Here is a 21,197-nt window from a genome sequence, read left to right as displayed (position 1 = left end):
AAGAGGACGTGTCCTCATTTCTTCTTTACGATTAGACATCCGTATTCACTTCTGCATACCTTTATAGTGTTTAGTGCTTGTGCCTTGTTTTTGTTTTATTATTCACTGTCACTTGCATTACTATCATTATCGATGAGTTATAAGGGTGCATTATGGCTAGCAAGCTGAATATTATGCGTTCATGCCCCAGTCGTAATGGACATCCGTGTGGAACCTTCATGAGTCAAGTAGATGTTAATCCGCACCCTGTTTGTCTCTCTTGCCGTGGTATGAGGTGTTCAGTGGAATCACCATATGAGTACTGTAGGGAGTGGCCGTCCTCCCAGCGGGAGAGATATTATTCTCAGAGCAAGAAACGAACTAAACAAGATTATTCTCCTTCTTCCTCTTCTGCCAGCAATGGCAAGAAACCAACTGCAGCGAAAGTCATCCCCCATCCAGGACCTTCATGTCAAGAACCCATTTAGGCTCCAGTCACTGATGACGAAGGCCATGATAACTTTGTTATTGTTTTATCAATAGATAATGTACAGTATAAACTTGAACAAGTATTTGAAGGGGATACTTTGGTGGCTACGGTTGCTGCTCTCCCAGAGCTAGATCCAATCTTATTACCCTCAGTCCCTGATTACCCTATTATGAATAGATATCCTACGCCTCCAACGAGTGTGTTGAGTGGAGAACCTTACATGTCTGATTATCCAGAGAAGATCTTTCCTCTTGTGACCATCTCCAATCCGAGCATTGAAAGTCTCTCTGCGTTGCCGATCATTGCCCCTCGTACTGAGGCAGCCTTGTTGAAAGACCCTAATTACCTTTCTCCAGCTTGTTCCTACGAGCCAGGCTTTCCTTGTACACACAGGGGTCCTTGGTGTTGATCTCCTCCAAAGAGTTCCCAGGATGCACTCCAGGATATTTCATCCCTTTATTACAAGGGTGGTCGGACCACTTCGGTTGTGTCCACATCCCAAGACTTGGCAACCTTAAGCTGTTCTAAACAATTTTTTTTTTGTCTCCTTCTAAGCCTATTAGTACAAAGAAGTTGAGTGTAACAAAACCCGTTTTAATTCCCCGAATTTTGTCTTAACGATTCAGCTTAACAAGACTGTATGCTTCGCTGTTTCTACGCATGATAACATTACTCGATATGCTGGCACACCATCCCTGTGCGAGAGGTAAATCCTGCGCGCGATGGCCAAGCTAACAAATCCAAGCTAGTTGTCATTCCCTCTCGTAAATGACGTCACCAAATTTGCCGCCATCTTTACGTCTGAAAGTATTCGTCCGCAAGGCGACAATGTTAATGTGCTACATGAACTTGCTATAACTTCTCAGCTAGTTTATAATCAACACCCCCCAGGGGATGTTATAGATCGACACCCCATTATTTTAAAGTTCTCCTGAATTTTATAAACATCCAGCTAGGATTCACAATCCCATAGCCACAAGTTATGCAAATAGCAAACCCATTGCTTTACATGAACAGCCACACACTAATTCCTGGTCTAAAGTTTGTAATGCTTTACATGTCAAGTGCTTTTCAAAACAGCAGTTTCAGATGATCCTTTTCAAGTACGGAGAGTGGATAAGGGGCAGGGAGCAAGTTACACCCCATCTGATGTAAATGAGGTCATCTTTGTTAGGCGTCGTAGGCTAGGCCCATGCCGCAGGCTCTCCAGATCCCAACCTACGAGGAATTCCTTCTCCCTTTGTAGATCAAGTTCAAAAAGTGACTTCAATTCTTTCGCCTTGCACTATGATGCTAGAGGCAAATACTCTTATAAGGGGAGTGAGCTGATCTCCCTTTCTTTCTTTGTCTTTAACTCAATATGATTGAGTTAAGACAAAGGATGACTGCGGAAAAGCCAAGAATCTAGCCATAATTGTAAAAGCTGAACAAGTGCAGTAGTTATCCCAAAAGTGGAACCCCAACTTGATCATATTATCACCATTATTGACTCTCTGGAGAACCTTGCTGCACGCGCTAGCACCAGCTCCGCTGATGTAGTCCCCTCTCAAGGTCACGATGTCTGGCCCAGAGGCATCTCAGTTTATGAAAATGATGAGCTTTATCCATCGCCTGGATGGAGTGGACGAGCTTCCTCACATGCAAACCATTAACAGATGGTGCATTGTTGATTCAGTTTTCCCGCAATCACTAAGTCATAGGCACATTTCGATGTGGCACTCTCTAACCAAACTAAAGTCACGCTGACCACACAAGTCTCAGTGTCTGAGAATCCTTGTAAGGCCAGTAGGTCCTCAAAATTACTGCCTTTGGCCCTTTTGCACCAGAGAGGATTGTATGTACACTGATGTTTTTCAGAGCCCACTCTCTATTGACGCTGATGTTGCTAACCTGGTACCATCCATGCCAGTTAATAAATTATCCAACTTCCGCTCCATCTTTTCAGGTCCTGAAATAGCAATCCAAGCCTGTTCTTGGCTTGACCACTGGTCTGGAGCAGTATCTCACTATGTGGTCACAGAGTTCTGTTGATTGCTTTCAAAAGAGTTAATTTCATTTTTATAGTACAAGTACTCTATCTCTTACTTTTAGCTTTTCGGTGGAATTTTCTTAAAAGTTGTATTGAAAACAAAAGTGAAAATCCCTCCCTGATACCAGATAGGAGGCAAATGTGGTGGCAACAGCAACAATTTTGAATTATTTCCATAAAATTTTAGAAGCACTATAATATGTAATGAAAGACTAGTCATAAAGGGACATCTCCCTTTATGACTGGTCTTCCACTAGAAGAGAAGAAAATGATATTGCAGATAATTCATTTTCATGTTGAAGTTTTTGAAATTAAATTTTGCAGAATTTTCATAGAGTAAGTAAAATTCTGCAAAATGAGGATGTGGACTTAAAAGCATATGCAGAGCTGTATGTGATATTAGAGAACTAGCTGTGCATTTCACTAGATGATCCAGCTTCAAAGGAAATGCCACCAGATGATGATATATCAGAGAGAAGGTAGCCAATGATGGAGATGCACTAGATGTATATTTGAATGTTTAGAGAAAAACTCTGTATCATCACATTTTATACAATTGTTGACATTCTTGAAATACTTATAAGGAGGAGGAGATATATATAGAGAAATAGTAGAGATTTCTCTTTTCCAAGTGATGTACCACTATCACATAATGTCACCTCATAAGTTAACACTGAAAGGTATTCTCATTGCTGCCAAAAGCTTATTGATGCTTACCCAGAGGATTTCAACAGTAAGTTCTCAGCTGAGCCTTAGCAGTTTCATTCATAAATACGCCATAAATTCGATGAAACAAAAAATGTAGAAATAAGATTCAGTCATGCTGAATTTTATAAAATACATGTAGAAGATTAGCAGATAACAGTGAGTGTGCCTTTACAAATGTAGACATTGGCTTTCGTATATATTCAACATTAATTATCACAAATTGTTCAGTTGAATGCTTATTTTCTCAATTGAAGCATATTGAAAATCCTACCAGAACAACTGGATGCCTTATGTCTAGTAAGTGTTCTGTAAGATCAGTTTTGAGGATCTGATAATAGACTTTGCAGTTACAAAAGGCAGGAGTAAACTTTTCAAATGTAAGTGAAGGTATACAAAATTAAACATTATTTTCTTTCTTATTGTTAGTTTTGTTTGACTCAAGATGAATAAAATTCTTTGGTGTTCATTGTTTATATTTTGAATTACACATGTATGAGGCACCAAAGTCAAGTGTTTAGGGCCTCTGAAGGGCTTAATTCGGCCCTGCCTCCTGGGGAACTAAAACCCCCTTCTTAGAGTGTGATTAAGGTTCTAAGGTCCCTCAAGATGACACCTTAGCCTCTTTAAAGAGTGAGTGAACTTCATGGTTTATTTTAGCTGATATCACACTCCAAGGGATGGGAGAACCTGTCCTTTACCTTTGTTTGTTCCCTAGTTTGTGACAAAGACCCAGAACCCAATTTTAGACAACAGGTTTGACTCCTTTTCTACCTCGGGTATCAAAGTGGTAACTGATAATCTAGACAGTCTGTTACTTTGTCCAGTAATGGCAGTCCGACATTGTCTAAACAGAACTGCTCCATTTCGTCCTAAAATATCCAGCTTATTTATGAGTATGGATCGTAACAAAAAAAAAAAAAAAAAAAAAAAAAAGTACCCAAAAACACTATCTCTATTTGGTTGAGGGAAGTTATCATCAAAGTTTATAAATCCTCTGGAGATGTACTGCCTGGGGCAGCTCCTAGAGCCCATGATATATGTAGTGTTGCTGCAACCCTAGTGTTCCACTAGAACCACTCAGTAGCCCAAGCCCTTAGTGCTGGGGTCTGGAAAAGACAGACTACCTTTATGGCTCACTATCTTAATCCATATATCACTAGACACTTTCTCTTTAGGTCCAATAGTAGTTGTTTAATAGATAGTTTAGGACATGCCATTACAGAACAACTAACTTTTTGTCACATCATAGGTTATTCTTGGAATAAGTGGATGTGTGAATGGAATGAATTAGTTCCTCCCCCCCTGCCTTGATATGCCTTAACCAGAAGTACCTGCTTGGAAGGGATCCTTGTACAAGTAAGGTTGTCTTTGTGACATTTAGCAAGTAAGAATGTCCTTGTAACATTTAGCTGCAAGACATTAAGTTGCAATACAATTCCCTTTTTCTAACTGAATATAAACCTTGTCAAGTCAATGCTAATATTTTACCTTGAAGGAGATATCTAGACCCTGCCTCTCATGCAAGCCAGTCTCAGATATCATTAGTATATAGCTGGGATAGGGCTAATCAGATACCCATTGGACTCAAGAGACTTCCACCTAAGGGAGACTCCCCTTATGAATGACGAGGATTTCTATTCGCATAAGAACAAACTACAAATTTTCAAAACAATTTGTATTTGTCCTAGCTATACAAGGCTGAATCATTCATTTTAGTGTCCTGCCTCATCCAACCCTTCAAGTCTTGACAATCATAAAAGTGAACAGCCTCGATGAGGCTCCAGTGCTTGCCCACAGCGTGGGTGAACAGCTAACAACTACACAATGTTACCAGTATTATTATTATTATTATTAATTGCTAAGCTACAACCCTAGTTGGAAAAGCAGAATGCTATAAGCCTAGGGACTCCAACAGGGAAAATAGCCCAGGGAGGAAAGGAAAGTAGGAAAAAAATATTTTAAGATTAAAATAAATATCTCCTTTATAAACTATAAAATTTTTAACAAAACACGAGGAAGAGAAATTAGATAGAATAGTGTGCCCGAGTGTACCCTCAAGCAAGAGATCTCTAACCCAAGATATTGGAAGACCATGGTACAGAGGCTATGGCACTACCCAAGAACAATGGTTTGATTTTGGAGTGTCCTTTTCCTAGAAGGGCTGCTTACCATAACTAAAGAGTCTCTTCTACCCTTACCAAGAGGAAAGTGGCCACTGAACAATTACAGTGCAGTAACCCCTTGGGTGAAGAAGAATTGTTAGGTAATCTCGGTGTTGTCAGGAGTATTAGGACAGAGGAGAATCTGTAAAGAATATGCCAGACTATTCGGTGTATGTGTAGGCAAAAGGAAAGTGAACCGTAACCAGAGAGAAGGATCCAATGTATTAGTGCCTGGACAGTCAAAGGACCACATAACTCTTTAGCAGTAGTATCTCAATGGGTGGCTGGTGCCCTGGCCAACCTACTACGCAAGCTAATAAAAATTGTTTTAAAAATATTAATATTTGCTAATGAAACTGTCAAATGGTAAATCCCCAGATACTTAGGTTTTGAGCCTCACACTCTGTATTTTAGTGTTCAGACATATGGTTCCCCATGTCTCAGGAGTTTTTGTGTGTCTTGGTTATTTAATTTTTTTCAGATTCCCCATGAATTATTTTTGTTTTCTAGTTTCCCTTCAATTATACAATCTTGATGTAGACTTTTTCTTAACTATCACTGTATGTAAAGATTTTTTTTTTAAATTATGCCTTCTGTAGAGATTATTTGTAAGAAAGATGACACACGGGAGTTATCAGTAAAATGGGAGATATGTTGAAATTTTTCTGGCCAAGTGCTCTTTATGTGCCATATATTTTTTATCTAGTGATGCAATAATTTGACAATTTAGGTCTTTTACTTTATTTTATTTCATTAAGGCTACTTTGCACTTGTATTCCATATAGAATTATTTTTCTTCATATTATCAATCATAGATATGTGTGTGATAATATTTTGTTATGCTTGATTTACGTACTTCATGAATATCAATTTCACAAGTAAATATTGTAAACTGCCTGCAATTCAGAGTTTATTTGGTAAGGACATTATTAGGAAATAAACTAATTTTTAAATATGCTATCAAATTTTCAAAAGTACAAGTATTGTATGCTAAAAACTCGATTGTCATCATATATTGGTAAGCACTTTTTTTTATTACACTGAATTATGTCTTAAAATTATGCACAACATTGAGAAAGTAATAACAGTAAATCGAATGAAAATGTACAGGTACTAAATTATCTTGTAAAGAAGAAAAAAATCTAAGTACAAGTTAGCGTTGAGAAATTGCCTGAATAAAAAAAGGACGTGTATCAGTTCAAATAAGATTTTAATATAAGACTATTTACAAATAGCAATGACACATAATTCTGTACAATACAAAAGTTGGAAGATTAAAATTCCACTAGTTTAATTAGGAAATACCGGACTCTAAGATATATGGTGTTGTGACCTTTTGGGAAGCGCACTATTGATTTCATAAATAATACTGTACTTACATAAACTCTATTATGATGAATATTTATAAGGAAATCAAATTAAAATTTTACTAATATTCTAACGGCTTCTCTACATTAATACTGCATATTTAAATAGTCTAAAATACAATGTATGGAGAAGTCTTTGTTAGAAACATCTGATATAAGGCGTATTTTGAAGGTGTAATTTTTTAGTGTTACACTGAAAATTGAAGTATGCAGTTAAAAAGCTATAAATGAATCTATAGCAAAACAAATTATCAAAACAATTAAAAATGCTGAAAAATTACTTTTGAAAGGTAAATGCAAATGTATGAGTGAACACATGTACAAAACAAGATATATATATTTATAGATATATACCTTTCACAGGAACAATAATTACAGTATATATGATCACAACAAGGAAGAATTTTAATTGGCATGATATTTGCACTCCACATTACACATTTCTCACCAACTATATTACAAATTCAAATCTAAATACATGTACAATCTTTGAGATTGTATACAATATTATGGTAATATTTGATAATCAATCTATAAAATGATATGGTATTGGATATAATTCTTTTTTTAAGACAAAGTGAAAGACAGGCTATACAAATTGGTTGTTTATTCCTCCCAGCCATATATTCCTATGAACAGGAATGTCTAGAAAAACCCTTGAGACTAAAGAACAGGAACTGCACTGCACCACTCATTACTTGGGAAACTTCTGAAAATAGGAATATAAGTACGAATTCCCTTGTTATTTCTAGCTACCTGACAGTACAAGCTACACAGAGGAATTTGCCTTTATTCAGATAGGTTCCACATCACAGGAGTCGCTAATATAAATAGGGTCTAATACATAAATACTGTGTTTAATATCTATCACTGACTTTGACTTTTTCTCCCTGCATTTGTGGCCTCATTTTGATAAAAATGACAATACTTCTTACTGAGGACATTGCTATTGTTAATGTACTGTAAAGCAGATGAACTCAGTTAGCAATGTATCAATGACTATTTAAAGCAGGTATAATTATCTTACAATATACCAGTGACTAAAATTGTTGTTTCCAGTATTTTTTAAATTAGAGTGGGGTAGCAGAGCCACACTAAACGAGGTACCTGAGCACTAATTACCTTAGAGCTCAAAATTATAGTCAAAGGGTTTAAGGACCAATGTTTATGAGGAGGAAGTACTTCTTGAGTCATTTACAGTACTGCATTAAGAAAATTACTTTCCAATGGGTTATTTTCTATAGTTTCAAGGGGAAGCCTCTCCTGTAACAGCTACACTTGAATCTTCACTCTTTTCTTCATTTTCTAATTCCTCTGTTGGAGATTGAGATTCTGAATTACGTTTGGGAGAACGTACTGTAAATGGTACCTCTCGTTTTAGCAACTCTTTTTCAAAAACACTGCGGGCAGTAACATATTTTGCTTCATAGTCCACTTGGGAATCCTGCTTTAGCTTATGATCTTGCTGATTTTGACGTAGTTTTGCCCTTGGGCTGGCAGGTAGGACGGTAGCAAGGTGGGCGCGATATGAATGGGGCTCGGAGTGTGGTCCAGGTTGGGCTGTACTACTTGTAGGGGCTGATTCCGAAGAAGGAGAGTCTAGTGCAGAACTATGATCATCCCTTGATGTTAAAGTGGCTTCCCCTAGTGGAATGTTATAGGCACCCCGGGAATGATATCCAGAAGATGTGTCAGTTGAAGGAGTGGATTGTCTTGTGTCTAAATTATTTTCATCTAAGGATACAGTAGCAGTACTTCGATGGTCTGTGTAGCAACCTGAATCTCTGCCGTGGTCACCTCTACGTAAAGCTACCTCTGTTGTTTCTAAAGTTTCTGGTAAATCCTGTTCAGGTTCTGAATCTGCATCATGGAGGAGTGCCACAGCAGTCAATATTTTGGCACAGGTTTCAGGATCAGTTATTCCCAGGCAGTCCAAATCGGCTTTTTCCACATCCCGAAATTGCTCAAGGTCTTCATAGCCATTGAGAACAAATACCTAGAAAAAAAATATAGTAGAGGCTTTACTAGAAATTTACCATTGTCTTCATGATCAGTTAGATACAGTAAATATGGGATAAAAAATATATATATATATATATATATATATATATATATATATATATATATATATGTATGTATCTATATATGTAGCAAAAGCTGATAAGCAATTGGAAAGTAATTTAAAAAATTAAATAAGAGTAAAAGCACTACAGTACTGTGTATACAGTAACACTCAAACTAACTGACCTCAAATACTGTCTTTCTTCAATACTTATCAACTAACTTATTGTTATAGCATTTTGCCAACAGATTTATTAAAGAAAAATAATTGTAAAGGACAGATTATTTTAAACTAATGATACAGTATATAGAATTATTTTTAGATGCAGTTTATCTTGAATGTTCAAGCACAAGATAAAGTATTGAACCTTTGTTGGTGATTCAAGCTTATTAGTTACCTATCAGGATACCAGACACCAAATATTTGAATAGTTGAAGACCTAGTGAAAATTAGTCATCCCTCATCAGTACATTGAAAAAAAAAAAAAAAAAAAAAAAAAACCTCCACATAGGGAAGGGTTTGTCACTGTTCTGAGGCAGCACTGAAGAATTTTGTTATTTTCTTTTAACTGCTATATGTTTTGCAGCAGTTCACTTTCGTTTAAGCCACTTGAACAACTTTTACCTATCTTTCTATGATATGCTTTCACCTGTCAGTTTCAGAGCTAAACCAGTACTAAAAGTAAAAATATGATACAAGGTTTATGTAGTGAATAACAAACTAAATAATCCCCATATTAATAAGCATATCTGTATTGATCTCTTCTTTATTTATACAATACACAGATAAAGTTTGTCCCAGAATCTCGAATCTTCATTATAATCTGCAACAGCACCTACTAACAAAGGTTTGCACGCAACCTTAAAGTTTCTTTTGAGCAGGTCTCAAACGTCCAACAGATTGCCAGGTAGGGACGTTTCTAGCAGGATACCACAACTAACATTACTTTAAAAGTAACCACGAATATAGTAATAATGCTGGCTTATATTCTTTATAGAAATGAGATTTTATACCATGAATAATAAATACCGTAGTAAAATTTAAATTTTTATTATTTGTAATCAACTGATGTTCTTCAAGCTTCTTTCTAGAAACCCGATTTTATAACGAACATATACCTTAAAACTAAATTTTCCTATTTTCTTTCCTTTCAGTAGGTTTAGGCCTCTAGTATAATATGGATATAATCCGGCAGTTAATGACAGTAACCTTGGCTTGGGTATGCCAAAGCCTTGGTCATTTTAGTTGAAACTAACTCCATATCCTCTTGACTTCACAGCTGAATATAAAAATAAATTTTATTATTAAAATTCCATTTATTTTATGAACCTCCGTTGATGTTCATTATGGTGATTCCCATATAGATGAAGGTGGGTCAGTGAGGGGAATAGATAGAAAATTTAATTTCTTAAACTAATAATACTGTACATATTAGGTACCTGAGACTCGCCTCTTGTCATAGTATCATGGTAATCATTTACTACACATCTGTAAACCACTCTGCAGTTAAAAGGAAGCTACTAGAGTCATCCTGCTATTCACAGGCACAGGTCTGAACTTATCATAGCTCGACTCATGGAAAAAAAAGCAATGGGTACAGATCCAGATTAGACCATGCTAAAGGATCTTGGAACAGGTGAGCAAAACACTTTACCTGTTGTTATGTCATTTATATGTTTACATTTGGTCCTCCCACAAATCCAAATTCACAGACACTCATGAATGCAGAGACCATATGTTTGGAAGAAATTCCTTTTAAAGAATTATTTTCTTTTGCAACTGATCTACTAAGATGTTACAAACTCCCAGGAATAAACCATGGTGGAATGATTATTTCCCTCTTATTTATCCAAGTTAATATCTGCTATATGAGACAGGAATTCTGACCGTTTTACTCCATTCTGTATATAAACCAATGCTATTATGTTGTCTGAAAACACAGCTATGCACTTTCCCATTACCAGCGAGTTCTGAGTCTGAAGTACCTTGAACACTGCTAAAGTTCCAAGAAACTGAAAGCATTGATTATCCTCAAGCACTTCCCTAACAGATGGAGATAATCTAGAGTTGCACCCCATCCTTCCAGTGAAGCTTCAATGAAAAAAAAAATGGGGAGATATCAGGAACTCTCACTTCCAAGGACACTCCCACCTAAAACTGACAAGGATCGTCCCACCACTTCAGTAATTAAAGTAGGTTTTGCATCACTGAAATACAAATTGCATCTAGATCAGATTCCTTGCTCCAATTCCAATTGAGATGATAAGGAGAAGCTCTCTGCAACCAATTGGAATCGTAACAAACTTCTAGTCCCTAGCAGTCTCATCCAACATCTGAAACTGACAGCAACTAGATTCTCTTGAACTTTTCCACAAAAGAAGAAACGACTGAACCCCTTTTCCGTCAGATAAACCCGAAAAGGAATAGTTCTTATCATTTCCAAATATAGAATCCTGAGTTGGAATAAAAAAGCCTTCTCCAAATTGATTGGAACTCCCAACCTTTCCAGTAACCTGAGTAATCACCTAAGTTATGTTAATCAATTTTCTTTCTATCAAACTGCCAGTCTTCCAGGTACAAAAGAACCCTGATTCCCATAAATCTCATACACTTTGAGATGGAAGCCATCATGCTCGTGAAAATAGGGTGAACTGTCATGAGACCAAAAGAGGTACTGAATTAGTAAAATTAGAATAGAATATCTAGAACTGGTCTCCAACCTCTTGATGCTTTGGGAATTCAAGACCTTTTCTATATGCTTTCCTATGAGTTTTATAATCTTTAATTTAAAAAATATGAGCCTTTGCTGAATTATTTACATAACTTGGCAAAGGTATTAGTTCCTAGGAGAAGGGAGGCTTGGAGGAGAGGGATTCTACCTTTTTCCATGGACCACACCCACAGCTTGGAATCCAAGTTTTCCCACCTGATTTAACTAGAAAAAAACCTTCCTCCTATAGAAATCTGTTGGGAAACACCATTATAGCAATCTACAAGTTTGACAAGTCCTATTGGCCAGATACCAGTGAGAGAAAAATACTAAGGGCCTACCATTATTAAAATTAATCCCTTAGATGAGAAAAAGAGCATGAAAAAAATTAATTTTTAAACCTTGTAGTTACAAAATATTAGGCCAAAAAGTGTGTGTGTGTTGGGGTAACCTCCTTGAAGTGTATCACCTTTGCATCCTAGAGTCCACTTGGGCCACAACATTATCAATTCTAACCATATCAAATGGAGGGCCCAAAATAGATTATGTAATCAAAGTGCTTTTCTATGTATTCGACACTTCCAACCATAGAAGAACACATTTGTTTTGTTCCCAAGACATAACCCCAAAAGTTGCAAAGGGAAGACCCAACTAAAATAGCGTATTTTATCTGAAGTTAGGTAATCTAAAATATCAAGATCCTGATGGGCTGTAAACTTCTTTTCTACATGAACCACAACAATAGAGAGAACTGCAAGTATATTCCCTGTTATTATCAACAAAATATTCCTTTAGTCAATTACTATTGCAGTATCTTTAACTTTTGTTTTCTTCTAATGGTGACCTTTGCACCTGAGCTAGATAAGGAACATTTCAGTAAAACTACTAGCAACTACATTAACACCATGGGGGGGGGGGGGGACTCGAGATGTGCTAGCGACTAAGCTTGCATTATATCAGGCTCACTGCCATCTGAAACATGGTTAAACCATTCACCTCTCTCTGAAGCTGTAAAAGACTTTCCTAAAAATTATCTTCCCTGTTCAACAGGAACCATATATTTCATGTCATAAATATAGGTATAATGTATATGTACAATGGTTGGTCAAGAGTGCCTACTTCAGCAGGTGTAGTGATATTAGTATCCAATCTACCAGTTTGGTTTTTTACCTCGGAATCTGGTGGTTGTAAAGAGCAGATCAGGTCACGGAATGCAAGAGATTTGCAAGAGAAGGCCCTGAAGTATCTCGAGAGTGAGGCTCAGTTATAAGCTATCAGCTCCATCAGAGCACTTAGAGTATAGTCCACTAGACTGCTTGGCAAAACTTAAAGTTAGCCTGTCTCTAAATAGGGCAGGTCATGCCCAAGACTCACTGGTCTTAGATTCAACAAATGAAGCAAAAATGGTAAAAATCTTATGAAGCTCATTACTATCAAAACCTGAAAGCTTGTTAATAGCTAAAGGCATTACCAATTTCCTCCTCACCATAATCAACTAACCTAGTCTCCTCTGGATATTCTTGACTAAACATTGATTTCCTTGTATGGTAAGAATTCTTATCTCAATCAGTTACCATCTGAATATGACTCTCCATAAGAGGAACAGTAGGCAATTAAATTTATCACAACAAATATCTATATCAATATTCTAGCATGAGAAAAAAATGAGGATTATCATTTTCCAGCAATAACTCCCTTGAGCAACTTAAAGGTATTAAGAACAAATCCAGAAGAATACATTCCAATTATCACTAATAACCTATAACACAAAAACATGCAAACTGAATGGGGTGCACATCTATACTATCTATAATGAGGTCAATGAAGACTGAAAAGACAGAGGGTGCTGCGTACCCAAGCTGAAGTTATTGTTGCAAAATTATCTTGATTTTCTACTGTACTAAAAGCCTAAGCCTACTAAAAGGAAAGAAAACAGGAAATGTTTACTTTTTAGGGTACTGTATTTGTTCAATATAAAACTGTGGTTAATAAATCTGCAGTTTCATTATGGTCATTCACTGCTACACACTTTGTAATGAATGTGTATGCAGATTCACTTGTAAATTCACTTATGTTCAACATCAGTTAATAATACCTTGGTGTATTTGCAAAAGATTCATGCCAAAGTATATGCAAACATTACAAAAATAGAATTAAGTACAGTACTGTAGTTAGAATGGCAAAACAATTTTAAGCAGACTGTTAATGTAGTTGAACTTGATTATATATTTTAGTATACATGTTTTAGCTAACACTAGACTGTAAGTACTGCAGTATTGCATCCAAATTTTCACTTTTATCCCATTCCCATAACCCACTGCTTGGCTTTTTAGCCTCAATCTCATAAATTCAATTAAAATCCACTCATCAATGACCAGAAGTCCTGTAAATTCTTTCGATAAACTGTCTCAACAATTTTCATATTTCTGGGGCTTTCGGAAGTTTCATTCTTTATTTGCTCATTTATTATTAGTCTCCATGTTATGCAAAAAAACCTGATCACATTATGCAGTACAGTAACTTGTAGATCATGGATACAGTATGCTTTAATGTTAAAAATTAAAAATAACCTCATATCCTGAAGAAATACTTTTTCATTCAACCTTGTTTCAAGTATTGTTCACCAGTCTCATCCTAATTTGTTGGATAGAAACTTAGTCTATTAAATTTCTTATTCCTGATCTGGATGTTAATCTCAGGCACAGTCATACAGTTAGTTCTTTATGTATGTTCCATGAAATTTTCCATAATTCAGATCCTCCATTACTCTTGGATCTTCCCAGACTGTGCTATCCTGTACATGTTACTAGATATGCAGTTACTTTTAACAAAAGTGCCTTTTCCATCATATGGCACAATACTACAGTATATAGTATTCAGGAAGCTAAAATCCAGCTGTGATCAGTATGTGGAATGATCTGCTTAATCAGGCATTTGAGTCAGTGGAACTTAAGAAGTTCAAACTTTCTGTAAATGCTTATCTGTTGACCGGGCTATCATAAGCCTTGTTTTCTAGTTTGTATATGACTGAAGTATTTTAATGCCATTAATCATAAAATAGTTTTTTATTCAATACTTTATTTATTTGTCATTCCATTATTTTCTTTACATATTGGGCTACACTCTCTGTTGGAGACCTTGGGCTTGTAGCATTCTGCTTTTTCAACCAGATTGTTGCTTGGCTAGTAGTAATAATAATAATGTGAGGAGGGGGTAAATATGGAGCTCCATGGAGGAATCTCGGTATTCCATAATCTGTTGAGGGGGCAAAATCTAGATGTTTTCACATTTCCATCAAGACATCTGAGGCTGGGATTGATGATACAACAGAAAGAAGGTGCTTATGATGAAATGATTGTCAAATGCTGCATGCACCTTTTTTCACTCCATTCAAATGCTGTATGTCATGGTGAAACATCTTTGCAGACTTGACCAATTAGTAAATGGTCATTGATTGTTTTTTTGTTTTTTTGTTTGTCAATGTTCTGTGAACATTTGAATGATAAATGGTGATTGATTGATTACTTTTCATTTGTTGACTAGTTGCTAAAGTCTCATGACTAAAACTGTTGAGCGAGTGTTGGTAAATAATGATGATCGGTGTACAAGAACTGCTATTCATTCTCAAACTGATCATGGAAAAACTTCCAGACCAGTTTGGTTGACAAACTTTAGTTATTAGTAGCCGACTGGGTATTTTTCAAAATTTATTATTGATCAGTTGCCAAAGTTCCATGACGAAAATGCTCAGTGGCAATTAATGGTGATGATAAAGGTTAAAGGTGTCAGACTTCCGTTACAGTTTCATCAGAATACATGCTCACCAGAATGTCAGCCGGGCAAGCACAACGCCCCACTGTGGTGCCCAACCACAGCAATGGCTTCCCCAGTAAAGAGCTTAAACTCACAGTCCCGGGCAGGGATCAATCTGCCGCGATGCGAATGCCAGGCAGCTGTTACCACTGTACTAGCCAGGAGGCTAGTCAAAGAACTGTTGCCTACTTTATTCAAAAAGATTAAAGTAAAACTGCTGGGCCAGTTTTTTTTTCTGCAAAAAATATTCAGTGGAGCAGCATGTGCCTTCAACTGGCCAAATTACTTGAACAAACACTGCCAACTTTTAAAGATTTAAAAAATTCTTCAGTATAATTTCTTAAAAACAATCTGACCAATGGACGTATGAAGTTGGCAATCATTCGTATAATTGATGTGATTGGGATTTCAATTTTGCATTTTTAATCATTCTCTTCATTTAGAACTCAAAATGTCTACTACCATTCCAACAGTTTTCTCACCTCCAATTTTTTATACAGTATACCTTTCCATTTTACATCTTTTCTTGACAGAGGACATAAAACATAACTCTCAATTGCGCTATTATTTTTCATTCAATATAGTAATTAGGATATTTAATTAGTTAATTTCTATTAATTGGTTAACAGGATTAATCGGAAACGTGTAGACCAAAATAAGCTAATTTGGTGAATATAATAAGAACACATAGTAGAAGAGACAAAAACGTAACAGAGTAATCCTGATACCAAAGTAATCAAAGATATTAGCAATGTGACCTAGAGGTATTAAGTAGTAAATTTTATTATCCATATTTTCTTTTTTTTTTTAATCAGATCTTATCTCTATTCTTTAGAAGTGCACATGTGTACAGTATATTGAAGTGCTGACTTTCTGCAAGCTTCATTGATTTATTCTATTTTCAAAGGGATGCACTTCCATAGTGACTATCATTACTACGTTTCTCTTACTGCCCCCTCAATATTGGCTACATACCTGTAATCTAGTACAGTATATTACTAAGGCAAAAGAAACATCTTATCTCCAAAGTGAGCCTATCCAACTCTCTTTAACCATTAGATTTTATAAATTTTGGTCATTAATAATATCTTACTTCACTTCCATTTTACAATACTAAGAATCTGCTGTGATATAATGAGGCAAATTCTTTTGTAAAGTACTGTACTACATTCATCCTGCCTCCTGCAGAATCCATTCCGTCACTTTCCTTCTGTGATATGATGGACAATGTTAAACATATACTTTTGTACAGTACTGTATTGCTTTCACTCCTGCCTCTCTTGCAGAATCCCATCCGGTCACCTTCCTAACTAGACTTTCTCGTTTGGTACTTTTCCTACTGGTAATTTTCTATCCTTATGCCCTTCCACTCACCTCTCTATGGTTGTGATAGTTTTATTCTTTTTTTCTCGCAATGATTATATTGTTAACACCAGGTTTTTGGTACTCTCTAATTTCCAAGGCCATCCCTTTTTACATACTATTGTAGCTTCCTTTATTACTAAAGAGGAAAATTTGCTCTTCCATAATTCTTTCAATCCCATCCTGCCATGAATAAATTTTTCTCTTAAGTCCCAAGACTTTTTTTTGGGACGTTTTACTCGACCCCTTAGCACAAAACCTATTGATGGTAGAATTTGAATTTTATATTACAGTATTATTATTATTATTATTGTTATTATTACTAGCTAAGCTACAACCCTAGTTAGAAAAGAAGGATGCTATAAGACCAAGGCCTCCAACAAGGAAATATAGCCTAGTAAGGAATGTAAGTAAATAAACTATAAGAGAAGTACAACAGTAATGTATTGATATAAATAACTATATAATTTTGAATTGTAATTACCTGAATTAGATGCCCTAAACGAAGACGTGTCAGGAGTTCCTCAAGAGTACATGCTCGTCCTCGGCGGGGTGTTGATCCTCGCCAGGGACGACTACGACGAGTTGGGCGCTCTACTTCTTCTTCAACCAAAATAAATTTAAAATGACCTACTCGTCCATCTACACATCCCTTCCACAACCCAGAGGGATTTTTGGCAATTATATCTATTATATCACCTTTCTGTAAAACAAGTCATTTGTTAATGATGCAAATATTTGGAAATGCAGTGTCCTGCATAAAATTTTACTCATACGAGATGGCTTCTATCCTTATTACTTTTGATACGAAAAACAAATGGAAAATAGCTAAGCAGAGCAAACTCAATACCTTCATAACACAAATTTTTTAAATTTATTAATGTCGGTACACAAAGATAAAACAGCTGCTTAGCCATGCATTTAAAACCAAACTTGTCAAAAATAACATACTTATGTGGGAAAATTACTTTAATAAAATTTTCAATGCAGGAAGAAAATCTAGCTTTGAAACGTGCACCTTGCAACTTAATACACTGTTATAAACAAACATCTTGTCCTTTTCCAAAATTAATAATAAGCAAGCCAATAATATGATTTTTACCAAACAAAATACAGTACTAAAACTGGTATCTGTACAGCAAAACTTTTACATTAGTTCAATGTTTAGATCCTGTGACAAAAATGCATTTGAGATTTGGTCATGGTACCCAAGTTATTACAATTAATTGAATTACAATTTTAAAATTTAGAAAAATAAAATTTGAGACTACTTGAAAAGGGAAATTTAAACAACTTTATGGTGGAATTTTCACAAAAGTTCAAAGTTACATTCCATACAGTACTGTATATTAAAATTGAATTTATATCTGAATTGCCATTAGTTGCACAAAAATCAAAATAAAATAATATTATTTACCTTAAACTTAAGAGCATCTCTATCATATGGTGATGGCTGACAATCTACTAATGCCCTTGCTCTACCAATAAATGGCCCAGTGTATGGTTCTACTTCTTCCCCAGATAAAGATGATCTGTTACTGCCTAAAGCTGTTGTTGATGCTGGAAAAAATGTAAAAAGTATATACAGTATAAAGAGCTGCACCTCCTTGGATGAAAGGAGAAATTGTGTATGTTATGCCTTTTAACAATGAGAAACTGTTAAAAGTGCTTAAGATTCATTTAATATATACATTCTTGAAACCTAAAACAAAACTGCAGCTTACATTGACATTAGCTTCATGTGTAACGTTAGTTCTGCACTAACCACACTGGCAAACCTGATAATTGGTAGATTTCCCCAAATAAGGTACATGTACTTGAACAATAAAGTTATAAACACATATTTACAATATGCTACATACAGTATTACTTTCAATACAAGGATAATTTTAATTATGTATTTAAAGGATTTATAAGCCGTTCAGAGCAGGGCTAATTGCCTGACTGAAATATATTTTAAAAGTACAATACTTGTTACACATTAGAGATTACGACATAAAAGAGATTAAAGCAGATTAATTTTGATTTTTCAAATTGAGGTGGTTGTGTATGCAGGCTTTGGGTGAATTAGTTGAAAACATTTAATTTACCTATAAGGGGTGGAATCATGTAAGATTAAATGAAAGTACAGTGTTAAATAATTTATTACCTCCGCCAACGTAGTTGGAAGGAGGTTATGTTTTACCCCTGTTTGTGTGTATGTGTTTTTTTTGTTTGTGAACAGCTTCCTGGCCACAATTTTAATAGTAGAGTAATGAAACTTGCAAAGATTAACTGTTATGTAAAAATCTGGAAATGATTAAGGTCAAGCAAAATGTCCAATTCACATTTCTGGGCTCCGACCTGTGCCGCCCAGTGAAATACTCCTAGAGCACTATTTCTAAGGAATATAACTGCTATATATTACCAGAGAAAAAAAGCATAGGAATGCCAGGTTGAACCCAGCTCGCTCACCTATATAAGGTGTCGGTATAAAATACTGGGGCGTGATAATTCACAACCAGAGGTCTCGCACTATTTAGATATCTCCTCTTCAAAATCCCCGCCACAGCGAGGTGCCGATCAACACTACTACCACTAACCCAACCCACGCCAGTGACGTCACTCCTTTATAGCACTTGTTGTTATTAAGTCCAACATGTTTTTTCTCGTGTTTACCCTTGGATTTATCATTATTTTATAATCGATAGCCGATTCCCATGATACCCCATCGAAGTTAAGTACTTTATCCATGAGTTTTAGCGAGATTGGGCAGTGTACCTCTGTTTTTATTAATTGAGAAGTGTTTATATATGAACGGCGTCCCCGTTCTTACCGTTCATGGTTCGGCTCTGCCCTTTTTCTCGTTAGTTCGTCCGTCATTAATATTTGTTCGAACTTTTAGGAGTTTTTTTTTTTTCCTTACATTTATATAGTACACCGTCTTTATGCTTTCATCTAGCATTAATTTTATGTTATCCTATGATATCAGTGTTAGCATTTCATCAAGGAGTAGGTTATGTTGGTATGCCTGCATTCGTGCATGTTGGTGGATTGCGTCACCTTTGAGATTGTTTCGCTAGTTCTAGGAAGACGACCATCTCACTTATTATTATTAAACCTTTTAGTTTTATTACGCTCCACCTAGTTTTACATTTGGTTCGAGTGGGACTCTCGTGTATTTTGTTGTTTTTACTGTTCGATCTACCGCTTCAGTAACTAGGTTGGTACCCCTGCTTTCCATCTGCTGATGGCGTCATGCTCCTCCCTTACCACTCGCCCGAGTCCCTCTCTCGCCATATTATTTCTGCATGCCTAACCTTACTTACGTGATTTCGCTTTTAATTCATTAATTATTTTTATGTATTTGTGCATTGATATTATATTTATTGCTTTACTCCGTTATGATCATATTTTTGGGATTTTCATGTCATGTTGAGGGGATCTCCAGTTGGTAGCCCTGTCTACCACTACGCACTGGTGATTCCCCGGTACCATACCCCCCCCCCACAGGTTGGGGAGGCTATTCCATCCCCCCCTCCTCCAGTGTACACCCTTCCTCTCACTCGATGGTTGTTGGTTATGACATACGGGTCAAGTATGCTTGTTCCTCAGTCTTCCCTCAACGTTCCGACATATTGAGGACTGAGTGTACCCACGGGGTGTGACTTAGTCTCATTCATTCATACCGGGCGGTTTCGTCTCCTCCCCTCCCGTCGCCCCGATTGGCCATCGGTCGAGGGAGGGGGAGGGCCGGGACCACCGGGGACTATCACACGTGATTAGTCGGTATGACTGCACCTTGGTGTAACTTTTGCTTTTAGCTATGGTTGTAAGAATGAGCACTTATATTAGGAGTGTCCCCACCTACGGTACCTCCTGCTATTATCGTCCGCATAGGACTGATTAATATCCCATATCATTATATTATATTCTACATGAATCATTACCTTCGTCCCGGTACCTCCGGTTGGGTAGTGGGGGTTCCATTGGCTCCCCCCGCGCTCTCCTGTGGTACCCTCCCGTCATCAGACATCGGAGCCTCCGGGCTCTTAAATACAAGTTCTGTTGACACTGACACAGTTTTGATTAATATCCTCCCTCCGGGAGCCCTATTCAATTACAGACATTAGTTTTAGATCATAACTGGAGTTTTCTATTTATGTATTTTAAGGATGTATCTTAGGTTACTTTAAGTTTACTTTAAGTTACTTTAAGTTACTTTAAGTTTACTTTACCAACCCTGTTCCCCGGCCCCGGGGGCCCCGGAACTAGTTTTGATTATATTTATTCATCACTGTTTTTTGCATCCTTTTTCATCCCTTTTTATTTTATACCTCCCTGGTAATGACGGGATGGTATATTTCTCGCTATGACAATATTTTTTCATTGATAATCTTAACTTATTATGGAATTGTTTTAACAAAGTCAGTTAATTTATGATAAGTTTTTCCCCGGTTACTGTACCGGTCTGAAATTTTGTTCATAGTCTTTTGTCCCGATTTCATATTGGTCTAATTCAAGAATTCGGAGCAT

The 21,197-nt window shown here is 36.4% G+C and overlaps 1 protein-coding gene across 7 annotated transcripts in view; it reads right to left on the bottom strand.

The window, feature by feature from the left end:
• Positions 1 to 6,561: 6,561 nt before the first annotated feature.
• LOC137640070 (uncharacterized) overlaps positions 6,562 to 21,197 on the bottom strand; it is a 1,165,168-nt gene continuing 1,150,532 nt past the window's right edge. For all 7 annotated transcript variants that reach the window (XM_068372504.1, XM_068372506.1, XM_068372505.1 and 4 more), the window contains 3 exons: positions 18,100 to 18,242; positions 17,167 to 17,385; positions 6,562 to 8,731 (listed from right to left, as the gene is read on the bottom strand). In XM_068372504.1, the coding sequence (XP_068228605.1) occupies positions 7,982 to 8,731; positions 17,167 to 17,385; positions 18,100 to 18,242 (1,112 nt within the window). In that variant the 3' untranslated portion in view covers positions 6,562 to 7,981. The remainder of the gene's footprint in view (positions 8,732 to 17,166; positions 17,386 to 18,099; positions 18,243 to 21,197) is intronic.

The sequence above is a fragment of the Palaemon carinicauda genome, chromosome 4, assembly GCF_036898095.1.
Source record: "Palaemon carinicauda isolate YSFRI2023 chromosome 4, ASM3689809v2, whole genome shotgun sequence".
Classification (NCBI taxonomy): Eukaryota; Metazoa; Arthropoda; class Malacostraca; order Decapoda; family Palaemonidae; genus Palaemon; species Palaemon carinicauda.
This window is presented reverse-complemented; position numbering and strand designations above follow the sequence as displayed.